The sequence below is a fragment of the Panthera tigris genome, chromosome E1 (assembly GCF_018350195.1).
Source record: "Panthera tigris isolate Pti1 chromosome E1, P.tigris_Pti1_mat1.1, whole genome shotgun sequence".
Lineage (NCBI taxonomy): Eukaryota > Metazoa > Chordata > Mammalia > Carnivora > Felidae > Panthera > Panthera tigris.
Window position 1 is genome coordinate 53,313,428 of NC_056673.1, and position 15,913 is coordinate 53,329,340.

The window sequence follows — 15,913 nt, forward strand, 5'->3', positions numbered from 1 at the left end:
TCAGCCGGGTAAGACCCTCTTGGGCTGCTAATTATTGATAAACCTGCTGAACACCTTGAAACCTCAACCATCAAAGGGTTCTCATTACCAAGGCTTTATTGAGCCCTTATATTTATCTTTTTCATATACTTTTTAAATATTTTAATGTTTATTTTTTTTATTTTTTTAAATGTTTATTTATTTTTGAGACAGAGAGTCAGAGCATGAGTGGGGTAGGGGCTGAGAGAAAGGGAGACACAGAATCGGAAGCAGGCTCCAGGCTCTGAGCTGTCTGCAGAGAGCCCGACGCGGGGCTCAAACTCACAAACCATGAGATCATGACCTGAGCTGAAGTCGGACGTTTAACTGACCGAGCCAGCCGGGTGCCCCGAGCTCTTACATTTAGAGGGAAGTTGATACGTGTGTGATGAGCACTTCCTAGGAGGTAATTCTCAGCCATTTCAGCATGTCGGGGATTGTGCACTTCTCGAAGAATCCACTGGAAGTCAGGAGCCCACTCCCTACTGTGGTGAACACTGCCCATGACCGTGGATGGATTTCTTTTATTTTGGTTGTGCTGTATCTGAACCCCGTGGTATGTAGGGAACTGCCGGCTTTCTGACAGTTGATACAGAATGAAGACCTCTTCCCATAACAGGACCTGAAAACCTACAGACACCCAGTTTTACGATGGCGTAGCTGCAGCTGGGACACAGCCACGTGACTTAGCTCCGCCAGTCAAAAGCACCCACGCTGGGCTGCCTGAGAAGGCAGTGAAATCGGGTGGGGATCTCCCCCCTCCCCCCACGCCTCCTCTGTCCTTCTGGTGTCGGCTGATGCAAAAGTAGCGGCCACTGTAGTCAAGTCGTGTATCTGGCCAAGACTCGGGCGCGGGGCAGAGTAGAGGCATGGGCTGCCCCGGGGCCAGCGGTGCGTTGCTCATCCGAGCAGTGCGGTGACTTGGTTTTGGGTGGTGCTCTCGCAATCTGAGCCCTGAGCCTCGTTCTCCAGCTTCCCTCCTCTCTTGCCGACATTCTGGGGGTGGCACGGTAGCCTCTTACAAGCCAGAAGCGGTGTCCGTTGCTTACAACCCAGAACCCTGACCCATGGGCCCGGTCCTTTTTAGACACGGGATCCCAGGGTTCCCGGGCCAACGGCCACCGGCTGAAATCCCCACCGGCCCGAGCGTCTGCTTCTACACCTCTGTACTCCTCGGGCTGAGGCCTTGCAAACTACGTTTTGGTCCCGCCAGTCGTTCTTTTGGTGGCTTCTGCCAGTGAGGGGACTAAAGGGAACCTCACAGGGCTTGAGAGGGGCCGTGCTCCTTCCTGTCTGCTGGCCGCTGCCCCTCCCGCAGCTCGTCTCCGCCACGGCAGTGGCAACTCCTTCCAGTACTGTCGGCCGAATCCAACCCGGACTTTTCCCGGTACTTGTGGAACGAGCTTCACCGGGCCCCAGCCCACGACATCAACACCAGCCTGCCGGCACGTCCTCCTTGGATGCTGAGGGCCCCCTCCCCTCTCAGTTTTCATGATGCTGCCTTCTTCCTCGATTTCCTCAGCCCCAGGGGTAAAGGCACTACCACCTTTGAGGCCTTGGAGCCCTCTTTTTACCCTGGCTAACGACTCTGTACCCAGTTGGCAGTTCTTCATAGTGAAGTCTCTGTGTTCAAATGACGAGTGTGGTTTCTCTCCCAGACTGGACCCTGAGTGACACAGAATCCTAGCCTTAAGGAAAGCCAGTGTGAGTTGAGTAGCTCTTTTGCCGCCAGAGAGGAGAGAAATGAAAATGAGAAGGAATCAAAATTTACCCTCAAGTGAAGATTTAAGGTCTCAGAGACCCTCAAAACATAATCAATCAATCGATCGATCCATCAGTCAATGATTTCAAGGTCTCAGACTCCTCATCTCAAGGGGTGAGTCCTACACACACGGTGGTGCCAGGACCTCTGAGCCAGGGCTGAGGCGGCTGCAGGAACTGGCCCTGACCCCTGCGAGGGGCGAAGAAGGGCCGGGTCACCCCAGGCCTCTGACAATCGCCTCCACCACTGTCTTCGCTGCCCTAACAAAACCCCCCACACACACGCTGTAGGGCTTGAACAACAGACATTTATTGCTCAGAGCTCTGGAGGCTGAGAGTCCAAGCTCAGGGTGCCCGCGGAATTGGGTGCTGACAAGGATCCTTGTGATATTGGGATTTGTAAGAAGAAATCGGTGTTTGGTCTTCGTCCCTGTTTCTGGCACAGGAGCTCTTAAAAAAAATACCCTTGGGAAGTCCTAAGCTGTAAGAGTGGATTAAGGTGTCTTGATATTCATGGCAAACCTCTTTCCAACACACCTGAGTTTATGTGAATGAGGTGACCTTTAGAAAGCACCTGGTTGCCAGGGGAACCTACCTAGAGAGGGCTGGAACTTTCAGCCCCATCCCCTGACCTCTGGGAAGCAGCCAGGGACTGGAGGCTGAATGGGTGACCTAATCAACCGTGCCCTTGTAATGAGATCTCCATAAAACCCCAAAGGCACAAGATGCAGAGAGCTTCCAGGGTGGCAGGGAGACGCGGAGGGCTGACGTGTGGGGAGCTCCCCGCACCTTCCCGTACCTTCCCTGCGCTGCTGTACCACCTGGCTGTGAGTTTTATCTTTTTTCAACAGACCAGGGATCTCACAAGTACAGCTGACCCTTGGACAACATGGGTTGTGTGGGTCCAATGATAGGCAGATTTTTTTCCACGGACAGAGCACGGCACTGTAAATGCATTTTTTCTTCCTTATGATTTTCTCTTCTTTTCTAATTTTTTTTAACGTTTAGTTATTTTTGAGAGAGAGAGAAAGAAAGAGAGAGAGAGAGCGGGGTAGGAGCAGAAAAAGGAGACACAAAATCCAAAGCAGGCTCCAGGCTATGAGCTGTCAGCACAGAGCCCAACACGGGGTTCGAACCCCTGAACTGTGAGATCATGACCTGAGCCGAAGTCGGACGCTCAACCGACGGGAGCCGCCCAGGGGTCCCATCCTTATGGTTTTCTTAATATTTTTTTTCCCTCTAGCTTACTTTACTAGAAGAATGCAGTACATAATACATACAGCATCCAAAGTACGGGTTAATCAACTGCTTGCATTATCAATAAGGCTTTCTTTCAGTCAACACTGAAGGCGTGCTATTACCAGTTAAGTTTTGGAGGATTCACAAGTTACACGGAAGGCCACCTGGGTGGCTTCGTTGTTGAGCTTCCGACTTTGGCTCAGGCCATGACTTCAAAGTTCACAAGTTCGAGCGCCACATCGGGCTCTGTGCTGACAGCTCAGGGCCTGGAGGCTGCTTCGGATTCTGTCTCTCCCCCTCTCTCTGCCTATCCCCTGCTCCTGCCCACCCTCTCTCTCTCTCTCTCTCTCTCTGTGAGTGTGTGTCTCTCTCTCTCAAAAATAAAAAACATTAAAAAAAAACTTTTTTTAAGTTACATGGGGCCTGCATGTATGTGGGGGAGACGTTGGCACCCCTAACATCTGCTTTGTTCAAGGGTCAAGTGCAAACTGTTTTCCTGAGTTCTGTGAGCTGCTTCAGCCGACTAATCAAATCCGAGGAGGGGGGATGGGGAACCTCGATCTATGGCTGCTCGACGATCAGGACACTGGCAGGTAGACAGATATCTCCAGGGAGATAGCGTCAGAACTGAGTTGAATTGTAGGGTACCCAGCGGGTGTTGGAGAACCGCTTGGCAGCATGGAGAAGACACACACCACGGAGCCTTCTTCCTGGCGGGTAGGCAGCCACCCTGCGTCCCCACGTGGCAGAGAGAGAGAGAGCTCAAGCTCTCTGGTGCCGCTTCTCGGAAGAGCACTAATCCCACCACTGAGGGTCCCACCGTTGAGGCCTCATCTGAACCTAATTATCTCCCAAAGACCTCACTCCGAATACCATCACCCTGGGGTTTAGGGGTTCATACGCTGGGGGCCGGGCGGAATGCCTAATTCAGTCCTGGCAACAACCCAGACGTCAAACCGGGGGCACAATCCACTAGCAACCTGTTACATGAGTGTGGTAAATCTAGTTATGGAAAGTGAAGGCATCGGGCAAGTTGAAGGTTTCCGCCTCACCTTCTCAAATCACTTTGGCCTCTGAGTGGCCGCTGGTCATTCTTCCTCTGAATAATCCATCTGAGAGAAAGACACCGCAGCAGGAGTGGCAAAGATGGGCTGTGGTCCTAAGGGTCTGGTTTTATGGGCGGAACTTTTCAACCCATTCCCTTGGGAATAGTAGAAAGGAGGGGCCATCTGCTTATAGGATATCCAAACATCTATGAGAGAACATGTCACTTTCTAGAACCCAGAGGCAAGACCAATGAACATCACAGTGAAACCCTCCTCCTTTGAAGACGGCAAGCATACACAAACACATAGACACATCTCCCCCAACACACACACACACACACACACACACACACACGTACGTTTTACTAAGCCTGGATCCCCAACAGCTTCCACATTTCCTGATGTAAGGGAACTGACATTTATTAAACACCTACTGTATGCCAGCCAACCTGTGCGGTAGGTACTCTGTAAGCATTACTGCCACCATCTCAGGTAGGATTCTATCCATTCTACAGATAAGGATACTGAGGCTCAGAGAGATAAGTAGCTGTCGCAAGACAGGCGGCCCTATGAATCCAGGGCGATTTGGTTCAACATGCCTGTTCCACTACAACATGTTGCCTCTAAAGAATCTTTATACCCACCTAGAAACGCAGACTAGGGTGGGGAGCATGGCGGTGTTAGATAGAATTAAGATACAATACATATAATGGCAATACTATTACCTAATGCCATTATGGAGGAGTATCCTTCTACGTCAGCATATAATATGCCTTCACAAACTATAGTATCATTATATAATATAAATAACCCACCTTTATCCCCAACTGTGATGTTGAACTAGCACTCTCTCAGCAAGAAAACCTAGCTTTAGCTGGCGCGTCCCCAGGCTCATTACGTACAGGTCCTGCCTTAAATCGCTTCCGGGCATCTTCAGCGAGCCGGTCTCCTGGGACGCCACCAACTGCAATGGCACCGCCATATGGAAACTTGATATTCAAGCAGCTTCTGACAAAATGGACGGGGTGGTGAGCAGAGTCAGGATCAGGGCGTCAGACGAAGCAAGGCGATCGCTTTCGCAAAAGGCTGCTGGGAGAATCGGGGGAGGTGGTAAGGGGGTAGTGGTAAGGGGGAGGTGGTAAGGGCAGTGGTAAAGGGGAGCGTGTGCCAAAAGGTCTCCCAGGTAATTCTGGCGAGCCTGGAAATGTGCAACTCAGAGAACCGGATCCTCTCCCCTTTCATCCTGACACTGTCCCTTCGTCACCGGCAGAAAGTCCTTCTGTCCCTCTTTTCGGAGGCTTTTGCAATAGGAAAACTTGGCTTAGAAGGGAAAGAGAAAGGTATTTGGAGGGCAGTGAATTTGTCAAAAACACCTGAACAAAAAACAAGTTATGAGTTGCCTTCAGTCGGCCGTCACCACGTCGGCTGCACATCGGAGCCTCTGTGGGGATGTGTTGCTTTAGGTATCTAGATCAGAGGCTCCAGAGGGAGGCTCAGGTGTTAGTCTTTCTCTAAAGCACCAAAGACGACTTCCCTGCTCCTTCCCACCGCCCCTCCCACCTCCCTTCTAACACACTTCCTGATCATACCCCTTCTTAGGCAAACATCACCAAGAAAGTACGGCCATGGAAACCTGTATAACGGATTCAAATTTCAGATTCGGTTTTTGGTTTTTTCACCTGCACGTTTAATTATCTCTGCCTCATGTTTGTTTTCTTCCAAGAAAGCGGCCAGTCACAGAGGGCACGGATCCGCTTCCAGAAGATAACTCACGGGCACAAAGTCCTTTAAAACTTGGAAGCTGTAGGGAGTTTTCACAAAGACAATCCCCTGCGATCTTCCCTACACCTTCGTTTACTCATCCATCAGACGCCTCCTGGAGACCTACTATGTGCCAGGCACTGTGCTGACTGGTGTGGAGGACACAGCGGGGACCAGAGCAGGCTCATCCTTACCCACGCTCCTGCCTTCAGGCCCCCAAGGGATCGGGTCCACAGGTGAGCACAGCACAGGGAAGACGAGGGCCACACGGGAGAAGGTGCCAAGCGGAACCAAGACGCGGGGTGGTCAGGGAAGCTTCGCGGAGGAGGAACACACAAAGGGCATCCCGTGGGGTAAGCAGGAGAGAACAGTGTTCTGAGCTGTTTGCCATCGCCACTGGGCTCGTAATGGTCACTTAGCTTCTGTGCTAGAGTTGGAACACTTCTGTCTTACTCGGGTCAAGGTGAGGAAAGTCCTCCGATTGGAAAAAGAGCGCTCCAGGGGGGATTGGCTGTGATTCTGGAGCCCCGGTGTGCTCCTGCAACACAGGGATGAAGTCCCTTCCCCTCCGGCCACCCCTGAGACACAGGACAGAGAAAGGAACTGCAGACTTCACACAGCACAGACCATTTCTGTATAACACCACACCACCGCTACCACAGAAATACATTGTCGTTTCTCCCCGGGGCTCCACAGGGGGTAGCTGTCATCCGACTCTGTCCTAGGAACTGGCCAGACCACACCTCTGTGCCCACAGTTCCCTCCTCTGTTCTTCTCGGACACCAGAAGCCTGACTGCCCTGGGGCTCGACTCTCCCCAGCCTTGGGGCCTACCATCGGCACCCGGATCCCATCCCGGAGGAGCCGGACAACAGGGGTGTGGCCGGATTGCCAAGCTGGGGAAGGGCACACCCGGCGCCTCGCCAGGGATGTCACTGCGAGTGACAGACGCACAGGCTGCCACCCATGGGAGGAAGGAGCTAACAGAGACGTGCACCCAATTCCGGCCCTGTAACCCTCTGCCACCATCCCCTGTGCCATAAGCTGGACTCAACAGCTAGACTACACACGTATTCAGTCACAAGTTCGTGGGAAAAAATAGGGAATCTAAGCACGGAGAGCAAATGCCAAGTTCTAGAAGGGTTTGCATTTAAGAATCAATCCCTGCCAGTTTATGGGGCGCCCGGGTGGCTCAGTCAGTTGGGCGTCCAACTTTGGCTCAGGTCATAATCTCGCGGTCCATGAGTTCGAGCCCCGCGTCGGGCTGTGTGCCGACAGCTTGGAGCCTGGAGCCTGCTTGGGATTCTGTGTCTTCCTCTCTCTCTGCCCCTCCCCGGCTCACACTGTGTCTCTCACTCAAAATAGTAATAATAATAATAATAATAATAATAATAATAATAATAAACATTAAAAAAAATTTTTTAAAGCCCTTCCAATTTATTATAAAAACGAGAAGCGTTTAGCGCTTGCTTTCACGGTGCTCTATGGCCTCTACCGGAGCGACAGCTTACGTGTGCCCCCGTACACGCACACGTGCATGTTTTCATGCCAGACCCACCGAGGGTCCTCTGGGAAGACACAGCCTTGACGGAGGTCGGCCCCGACACCTCTGGTCAAAATCCGGAGCACACAGTCCCCGGTGCTCTGGGCCACTGGCAGCAAAGCTGCAGGCATTTTTCTGCAGGCATTTTTCTGCAGCATTCACCACCCACCCCAGAAAGCGAGGGGGGCAAGTGGAGGGGAAGAGAGGGAGTTGGCGGTACGTGTATCCACGGCCAATCGTGCACCGCGAGACTGCGCACTGGCGACACCCGCGGTTTTCTCCAAGCAGCAGCAACCACCCCAGGCTAGACTGCTGCAACGCCCCTTGTAGCCCCTGTGCACGCCGGCAGGACCGAAATCGACACCCGAGCATCTTCCTGAAAGTCGCAGGAGGCTGCAGAATGCATCGTAGGCCCAAGTATGGCTCCCACTTGCACCTTGGGACCCAGGGGGGCCTGAATGCCACTCTCTCCAGATACCGCGTGCCGGAGGGCCTCCAGCTTCAGTGCGTCAAGAGCTCCCCAGGGCGATGCAATCTCCTGCCCGTTCCTTAAAAGACTCAAAACCCCTGTTAGGGAAGCCCTCCGAAAGACCACCTTTCCACAGTGCTCTCCAGCCAGGGCTCACACGCTGTTGCTTCTGTTGCTGGCTACCTTATGGGTCTGCTCCACCAGGAACTAAAGTATTCATTAGTGCCGCGTACCGGTTAGTGGGCTTGGCTGCTCAGGGTACGTGCTCAGTCAGCCTGCCCATTCCGGTGCAGGACTGCAGCGGGTTCTTGTTCAAGACACCCAGTCCCTAAACGGATGGCCTCCACTGACATCCACGGATGAGCTCTCTGTCTACCTACCCGAGTCACCTCTCAATCTTAGTACCGTAAGTACCAAAAGAAACTGAGGGAACTTTGTTATGGGCTGAACTGCGTCCCCTAAAATCCTTACGTTGAAGCCTTAAACCCTGTGCCTCACAATGGGACTGTAATTGGAGACAGAGTCTTGAAAGAGGTCGTTAAGAAAGAAACAAGACCGTTAGGATGGGCCCTGATCCGATCCGACTGGTGTCCATATAAGAGGAAATTTGGACACACAGGGAGATGCCAGGGACACAGCTGCGCAGAAGAGAGACCACGTGAGGGCACGGCAACAAGACAGCATCTCCGAGCCAAGGAGAGAAGACACAGAAGAAACCCACGCTGCAGACACCCTGATCCCGGAGTTCCAGCCCCCAGAACTGGAAGCAGATACATTTCTGTTGGAAGCAGATACATTTCTGTTGGAAGCAGATACATTTCTGTCGTCTAAGCCACCTGGTCTGCACTACTATGTTCTGGCAGACTTAGGAAATGGACACAGAAGCGCAGAAAGTTAAGCAATATGCCCGTGTGCAAAACCTCCTTCCTCTTTGACCTGATTCTGTAGACACTGGAGGTGCCCAATCCACCCCGCGCCCCGGCCCCTGCACCGGGGGCTCTCCCCAGCCCAGCCAAGATGCCGACAACCGATCAAACAGGATGAGCCTTCCAGTGTCAAACAGAATTGCATCTGCCACGGCCCAACCAAGTAGGAGAAAGAAGGAAGCACTGGCAACTGAGGCAGAGAGCCAACCTTTGCTACGGAGCTAGTTGGGCTCATCAGGCGATGCCAGGCTTGTGCTACAGACTCCCAGGTGGTTCCTACGGCAGTTCCCCTTTTTCTGTAAGAGAGTCTTGCCATCCCCGCCCCACCCCCATCTTCTCTCTGTAAGGTGTTCTTTCTTTAGTGAGGTAGAATCGGAATGCTAAAGATGGAGAGAATCCGTGAAGGAGAAGAAAAGCATCTGAACCCTCCCGGGGGGGGGGGGGGGGGGCGGGGAGGGGAACGGAATAATCGCCTCCTGCAACATCTGTCACTTCCAGACACTTGTCATAGGTGGTCCCTCATAGCAACTCCCTCCAACCAACATGCATGGACGTCGGCAAAAGTTGGACACGTGTTACAAGTATGTGCACACACTGCTCGTTCAAGTTTTCAGCAGAGCCATCTTCTTGCCGTTACAGAGAACACGAAGAGACACTTAACGGGACTGGGGACACAGAGAAATTGGGGGCAGAGATAAAGAGGGGGCAGTGAAGAAGGCAGGACCCCCACTGCTTATGAACTTGACCTGCCCCCCCAGAGCCTGTCTGGGCAGGACCACCGGCCAGCTCTCTCAGATGAGAGATCTCAGGTGGAATCAGATTCCCACCAGCTTCCCTTCCCCCTGCAGTCTTCGGGCAGCCTCCTCAAGAGAGAGGAGGGAGGGGGTGGGGAGCACACAGCTCCCAGGGAGAAGGCTGCCAAGACAGAAAGCAAGCTGAAAAAAGCAAGTAGCAACAACACAGACAGTATGTTACCATTTGTTTTTCAGAAAACACAAAACAAAATTACATTTCCAGATGTACATGTATACATACGTAATAGCACGGAGGGATCTAGCTACTCAATGATGGGGAAATCACCCGGCAAACTACATACATACAAGTTAGGTGGTGGGGTGCTGCATAGGTATTAAAATGACTGCAGATAAAAGTCATTTCAAATTTAAAAATAACACACAAGAGGGGCGCCTGGGTGGCTCAGTCCGTTAAGCGGCCGACTTCAGCTCAGGTCACGATCTCGCGGTCTATGAGTTCCTGCCCCACGTCAGGCTCTGTGCTGACAGCTCAGAGCCTGGAGCCTCCTTCAGATTCTGTGTCTCCCTCTCTCTCTGCTCCTCCCCCGCTCACACTCTGTCTCTCTCTCTCAAAAATAAATAAACATTAAAAAAAATTTTTTTAAATAACACACAAGAGAATGCACAGACAGTTTCCAATGGTATAAAACTGCATGCACACACATTCACGAGAGAAGGGAGCTCTAAATGAGGCAGAGCTGGGACTGCTCTAGAGCGGATTGAAAGCACACTCGGGCGATACAAGCAAAGGGGGAACGTGTTTCTATTTCACTGTTTAAAACACACAACATAATTCATTTTCTTGCAGGAAGAAGAGAGAAAAAAAAATCTGGAAGGATACCCCCTAAACTAATAACAACGGTTGGTCTGGGAAAGGACAGGAAGATGGAAATGTCATAGTCCACTCAGGCTGCTATAAAAAAATGACGAGAGCAGCTCCCAGCTGGCTCAGTCGGTGGAGCGCGTGGCTCTTGATCTCAGGGTTGTGGGTTCAAGCCCCATGCTGGGTGTAGACATTACTTAAAAAAATAAAACCTATTTAAAAATGACTATAAGCAGAGTGGCTTATGTGCGACAAAAACGGATTTCTCGCAGTTCTGGAGGCTGGGAAGTCCCACATCAAAGCGCTGGAAGAATCAGGGTCTGGTTTCTTGTTCATAGACTGTGTCCGTGTGTCCCCGTGTGTCCTCACCTGCCAGGGGGGGCAAGGAGCTCTTGGGAACCTCTTTATAAGGGCACTGAGCCCACTGTAAGGGCACCACACTCGTGACCTGATCGCCTCCAGAAGGCCCCGCCTCCTAAAACCATCGCATTGGGGGTCAGGATTTCGCCACATGAATTTGAGGGGGACGCAGTCTATAGCACGAAGGGAATTTCACGTAAGGTTTTGTTGTTGTTTTTTTAGTTTTTATGGTGAGATTTCTGTGTTGTATTGGTGTAATAGTAATGGGATTAAAAAGAAAGACAGGAGGCCTTGGAAACACACACCCTACCGTCCTTCCCAACCCTACCCTTCTACCCACCAGTAGAAAATCACTGCTTTAAATTCAGGGTGAAGGCTTCCCACCTGCTGCTATCCTTACCTTCATATAGAAATAAAACTGCAAAGATCATAATAATGCCAATGTCTCCAAACAGCTCTTTAATATCCATTCTGTCTCTCCCTGGGGCCTCCAAAGGGAGCCCTGGGCTTGGGCTGGTCCCAGTCACATGTATCAGCCCCCTCTGGCCAGCCTTCTTCCTGAGGTCTAGGAGGTGGCACCTGTGTGCCTACCCCCAGCCTCCTCCCCTCTCCCATTAAGACACCATTTGGCAGGGGCACCTGGGTGGCTCAGGCGATGAATTAAGTGTCTGACTCTTGAGTTCAGCTCAGGTCATGATCTCACAGTTCATGAGGTCTAGTCCCTTGTCGGGCTCTGTGCTGACGGTGCGGAGCCTGCTTGGGATTCTCTGTCTCCCTCTCTCTCCGCCCTGTGCTCGCGTTCTCGCTCTCTCTCTCTCTCTCTCTCTCTCAAAAATAGACAAATTTAATTAAAAAAAAAAAAAAAAGACACCATTTGGCAAAATCTCCGTAAACCTCTGTGAGCTCATTGCCCATGAACAGTTACTGCCTGAGCTTTCTCTGCTTTACTCCCCGATAAAGAAAAGAAAACAAATATCCAGTTCAGGGAGCGATTTGATGTATCTGAAGTTAACAAAGCCACAACAGGGTTAACCTGACAGGCTGTTAGGAGTAAACCCTTTTCATGAGCAATATTTTGCTTGGGCTGCAAAAGGGCAACAGATAAATGTGAAAGGCGGCATGAACAGAAACGGAGTGGGTTGCTAACCCTCTCCTTCCCATAAACCCAAGAGTCTGGGCTCCCAAACTGCCTTCTCAGCTGCCTGAGACCACTACCTTCCCTGGGGGCGCTCAATCAGTGCGGGACCACCACCAGGACTCCAGGTCAAAACCCATGAACTCAGACTCCAGAAAGCATCTTCGACAGATCCAACCCGCTGCCCTTTCTGGGTCTGGAAAGCAAATTAGCAGTGAAACCCAGGAAACCTCGTCCTGTCTCACAGCGATGGCGGGTCGGGCTTCAAAGCACCACTCGTCAATGGCAGCATCTGTATTCGGTGACTATAGCAATTATAAATCATTCTTATCCTTTTATAAGACCTTCCAGGGCAAATTCCCCTTCTCATATCAATGGCCAGAATTAATTTCTTTTAAAATGTCCTAGAACACAGGCGCCTGCCTGGGTGGCTCAGTCAGTTAAGTGTCCGACTTCAGCTTAGGTCATGATCTCACGGTTCGTGGGTTCGAACCCCGCGTCGGGCTCCGTGCTGACGGCTCAGAGCCTGGAGCCTGCTTCAGACTCTATGTCTCCTTCTCTGCCCCTCCTCCATTCATGCTCTGTCTCTCTCACTTGCTCCTCTCCCTCAAAAATAAATAAACATTAAAAAAAATTTTTTTTATTTATTGTCCTAGAACAGATGTTTACTCTCAGGCTGATCTTTCTGTTGATTAGCGAGCTTCTGAGCATTAACAGTTATTATGTCCTTTCTCAAGCCCCTTCAAGTTCTCTCCCTGGATGCTCAGCCGCCACTCCCAAGCCATTCCTAATTTTCTGTACAGTCTGTCCAAGACCTTTCCCTGGGATCTTCTCCATATTCAAAGCATATATTAGAATAGACATCAAGCAAAAGGTTAAAAAAATGTGCTGCTGCCTGGTGCAAATTAGCCAATGACTATTTACACTGCCCAGAGAAAGTCCCCACGTTCAGACAGCTGATCAAATATAGCTGGGGACCTCCTGCCTGCCCCCAGTACCAGTGAGCAGTGGCCCATCATGAGTGCAAAGAGCCCTCTACACTGGTCTTAGAAGCCCAGTGGGGACTAGGTAGGAAGGGCAGAATGAGACCCAGCGGGGACTGTGCAGAGCCTCTGAGCCAGCCCCTGGACTGCTGTTGCAAGAGTTAAGGCCATTGGCTGTCAGATCTTCCTGCCAGGGCCAGTAGAATACATCCCAACAGCAAGTTCACACATTACTAGGGTGGATTTGAGAGCAGAATATGGCAGCCCACACGGGAGACCTCTCAAAGTCATTATCACGCAACATAATGAACAGCAAGGAAGCCAAGGGTCCAGGGGGCAGAAAGTGACACTGACATTCAAGCTCTCGATAAAAAAAAAAAAAAAAAAAATGATACATGGTCTTTCCTCCAAGACAATATCATGCCTCTCCACCCAACCATCACATCCAGCTCTCTGGTCCAGAGGCTGGTCCTTCTGGGACATGAGTAATCAGCTTCTCACCAGCCCCAGGGCCAGGTTCCCAAGAACCCGTCCTTCTCTCTCTCCGGTCAGTTTATTTTTTTTTTTTTAACGTTTATTTATTTTTGAGACAGAGACAGAGCATGAACGGGGGAGGGTCAGAGAGAGGGAGACACAGAATCTGAAACAGGCTCCAGGTTCTGAGCTGTCAGCACAGAGCCCGACGCGGGGCTTGAACTCACTAACCGTGAGATCGTGACCTGAGCCGAAGTCGGCCGCTTAACCGACTGAGCCACCCAGGCGCCCCTCTCCGGTCAGGAATTTAAGGCAAGAAAGAGGACAGGAAGGCAGGGAAGACAATGTCAGAGTACCTCTTGGGATAGATGTCCAGCTGACTCCTGTGAGCCTGACCTGATCCCAGCTCATCAGAATCCAACAGAAGCAATAACCTTCAACCTCATTCTCCCCGATAGGGTCCTTCCTCCTCCTCTTCCCTTTCTGGGTGAGCAGAGAATTCAAGCACTAGCTCAGATCTCACGGAGGACTTCTGCCTGCCTCTAGGGCTGCTTGGGACACAGCATCTGGTGAGGCTGTATGTTCCCGTACTGGGTTCTTACTGACACTGACCTTTCTCCACTGACAACAGTATATGCAGACTACCTGGTTTTAACCAATGGCATTCAGTTACAAGCTCGTGGCTTGACCTTGGCTCTCTCTGTCAGTGATCACAGCCAGATGGCGGGCTGTGGTTCGTACCATGCTACTGCATGAGTAAGTAGACGCTCATCCCCCAAACCCAACCCACCAGCCCTAGTTTACCAAAAAGGCCTAACATCTCTGGCTACCCCCAACCCCCCAATTCTGGTGCCTTTTTAGATTTAAAAAACATTTTTTTAACATTTTTTTAATGTTTATTTATTTTTGAGACAGAGAGAGACAGAGCACGAACAGAGGGGGAGCAGAGAGAAAGGGAGACACAGAATCTGAAGCAGGCTGCAGGCTCTGAGCTGTCAGCCCAGAGCCAAACTCGGGGCTCGAACTCACAGACCATGAGATCATGACCTGAGCTAAAGTCGGCTGCTTAACCGACTGAGTCACCCAGGTGCCCCTAGATTTTTAAATTTTTACTTTGCAGCCCCTGAAGGGAGTTATCCTCAAGCTATAGGAAGGAAAAATGGAGCTGAGGGACACACAACCAGCAAATGGCAGAAGTGAATTCAAACTCAGAGCCCTGCTACCCAATGTCCCCACTTCATCCTCCTATAAATAAGCTCCCGTCCATGTGACGCTTGGCCAATGGTCTTAGGCTAGAGTTGGGTATGTCGTCATCTCCCTGATGACAGTGAACGCTCCTTAAGGGTCAAGACCATGATCATATTCACTCACTTCTCCCGGTTTCTAGGTCCGCTCATATACACAGTGCCACAGAGTACGACATCAGCTATACTCTATATTTATAATGAAATCTGACATTTAAAATCTGAACTCACCAAAATGTAACTAAGGGAACGATTAGTCATATTACCAAGAGCTTATTTTCTTTTAGGGGGAAAAAAAACCAGTCACAATTCAGTGCCTCTAGGTAAAAGCCCTAAATGCCTTAAAATATCTATTTCAATATCACTGGCTGCTCAACAGAGACATGAATGGCTACGTCAAGTGTGAAGAGTGGTACTCACCAGGTGAGGCATCAGGAGGTCAGCCAGGTAGACAAACGCAGCTCCGAGAGTGAAGCCGATGGCCACAGGGAAGAAGGCAAAGGCACCAAAACCCCCAGAGGACGTGGCCATCTCCACTGCCGGGGCCAGGAGAGACCAGTAAGAAGCCGCTAACATGACCTGTAAAAACCACAGTGAACAATAAGCCATTAAACCAACCACACAGAAGGTGTTTCAAGTGCAGACTTTAGTTGCCCTTGAACTGAACCCAACACATGTGCTAGGCCTTCAGTCTTCCACGGTAGGTACTATCTCAAACCGAAAGGCCACCGCCAGAATGCCTGGAACGAGTGCCGTAGGAACAAAACATGGGGCAGACTAGAGCTGACCTTGGGAGAATGGAGTCCTAGATGCTGTCATCTAGCCTCCAATCCAGTGGTTCTCACCCATGGGCAACTGTACCTTCCAGGGGACGTTTGGCCATGTCTAGAGGCAGTTTTGGTTGTCACAGTAGATGTGTGTCACACGTGTCTGTCTCCCTTCCATTTTTACCTGTTAGCTTTCGAGGTCTGCTCTCTGAGGCACCAAAGAAGGTATCCTTCCTCTTTGACACGTGGCACCCTTTGAAATATTTGAGGACAACCACTGATCAATATCAGCTCAGTCTTGCCAACTTTGTTATCTCTCAAAGGAAAGAAGGGAACTAATGCTCACGGACCGCCTGCTATTTCCAGGGAAATGTATCTTTGATACCTTATTCTATCATTGCCACAACCTGGGAGGCAGATGCTGTTTTCTACTACTATCTGTAGAGAAAGAAATTGAATCTAGAAGTAGTAAGAATTTTCACGAGGGCGCACAGCCAATAAATGGTAGATCCTGAACTGAACAAGTAGGACCTAATCACCTCGATGAGGGCAGAAACATGAAAGGAAAGAG

General features: G+C 50.8%; 1 protein-coding gene across 3 annotated transcripts in view; it reads right to left on the reverse strand.

The window, feature by feature from the left end:
• SLC39A11 (solute carrier family 39 member 11) overlaps positions 1-15,913 on the reverse strand; it is a 340,276-nt gene that overhangs the window by 280,348 nt on the left and 44,015 nt on the right. For all 3 annotated transcript variants that reach the window (XM_007073449.3, XM_007073448.3, XM_042966406.1), the window contains exon 4: positions 14,996-15,154. In XM_007073449.3, the coding sequence (XP_007073511.1) occupies positions 14,996-15,154 (159 nt within the window). The remainder of the gene's footprint in view (positions 1-14,995; positions 15,155-15,913) is intronic.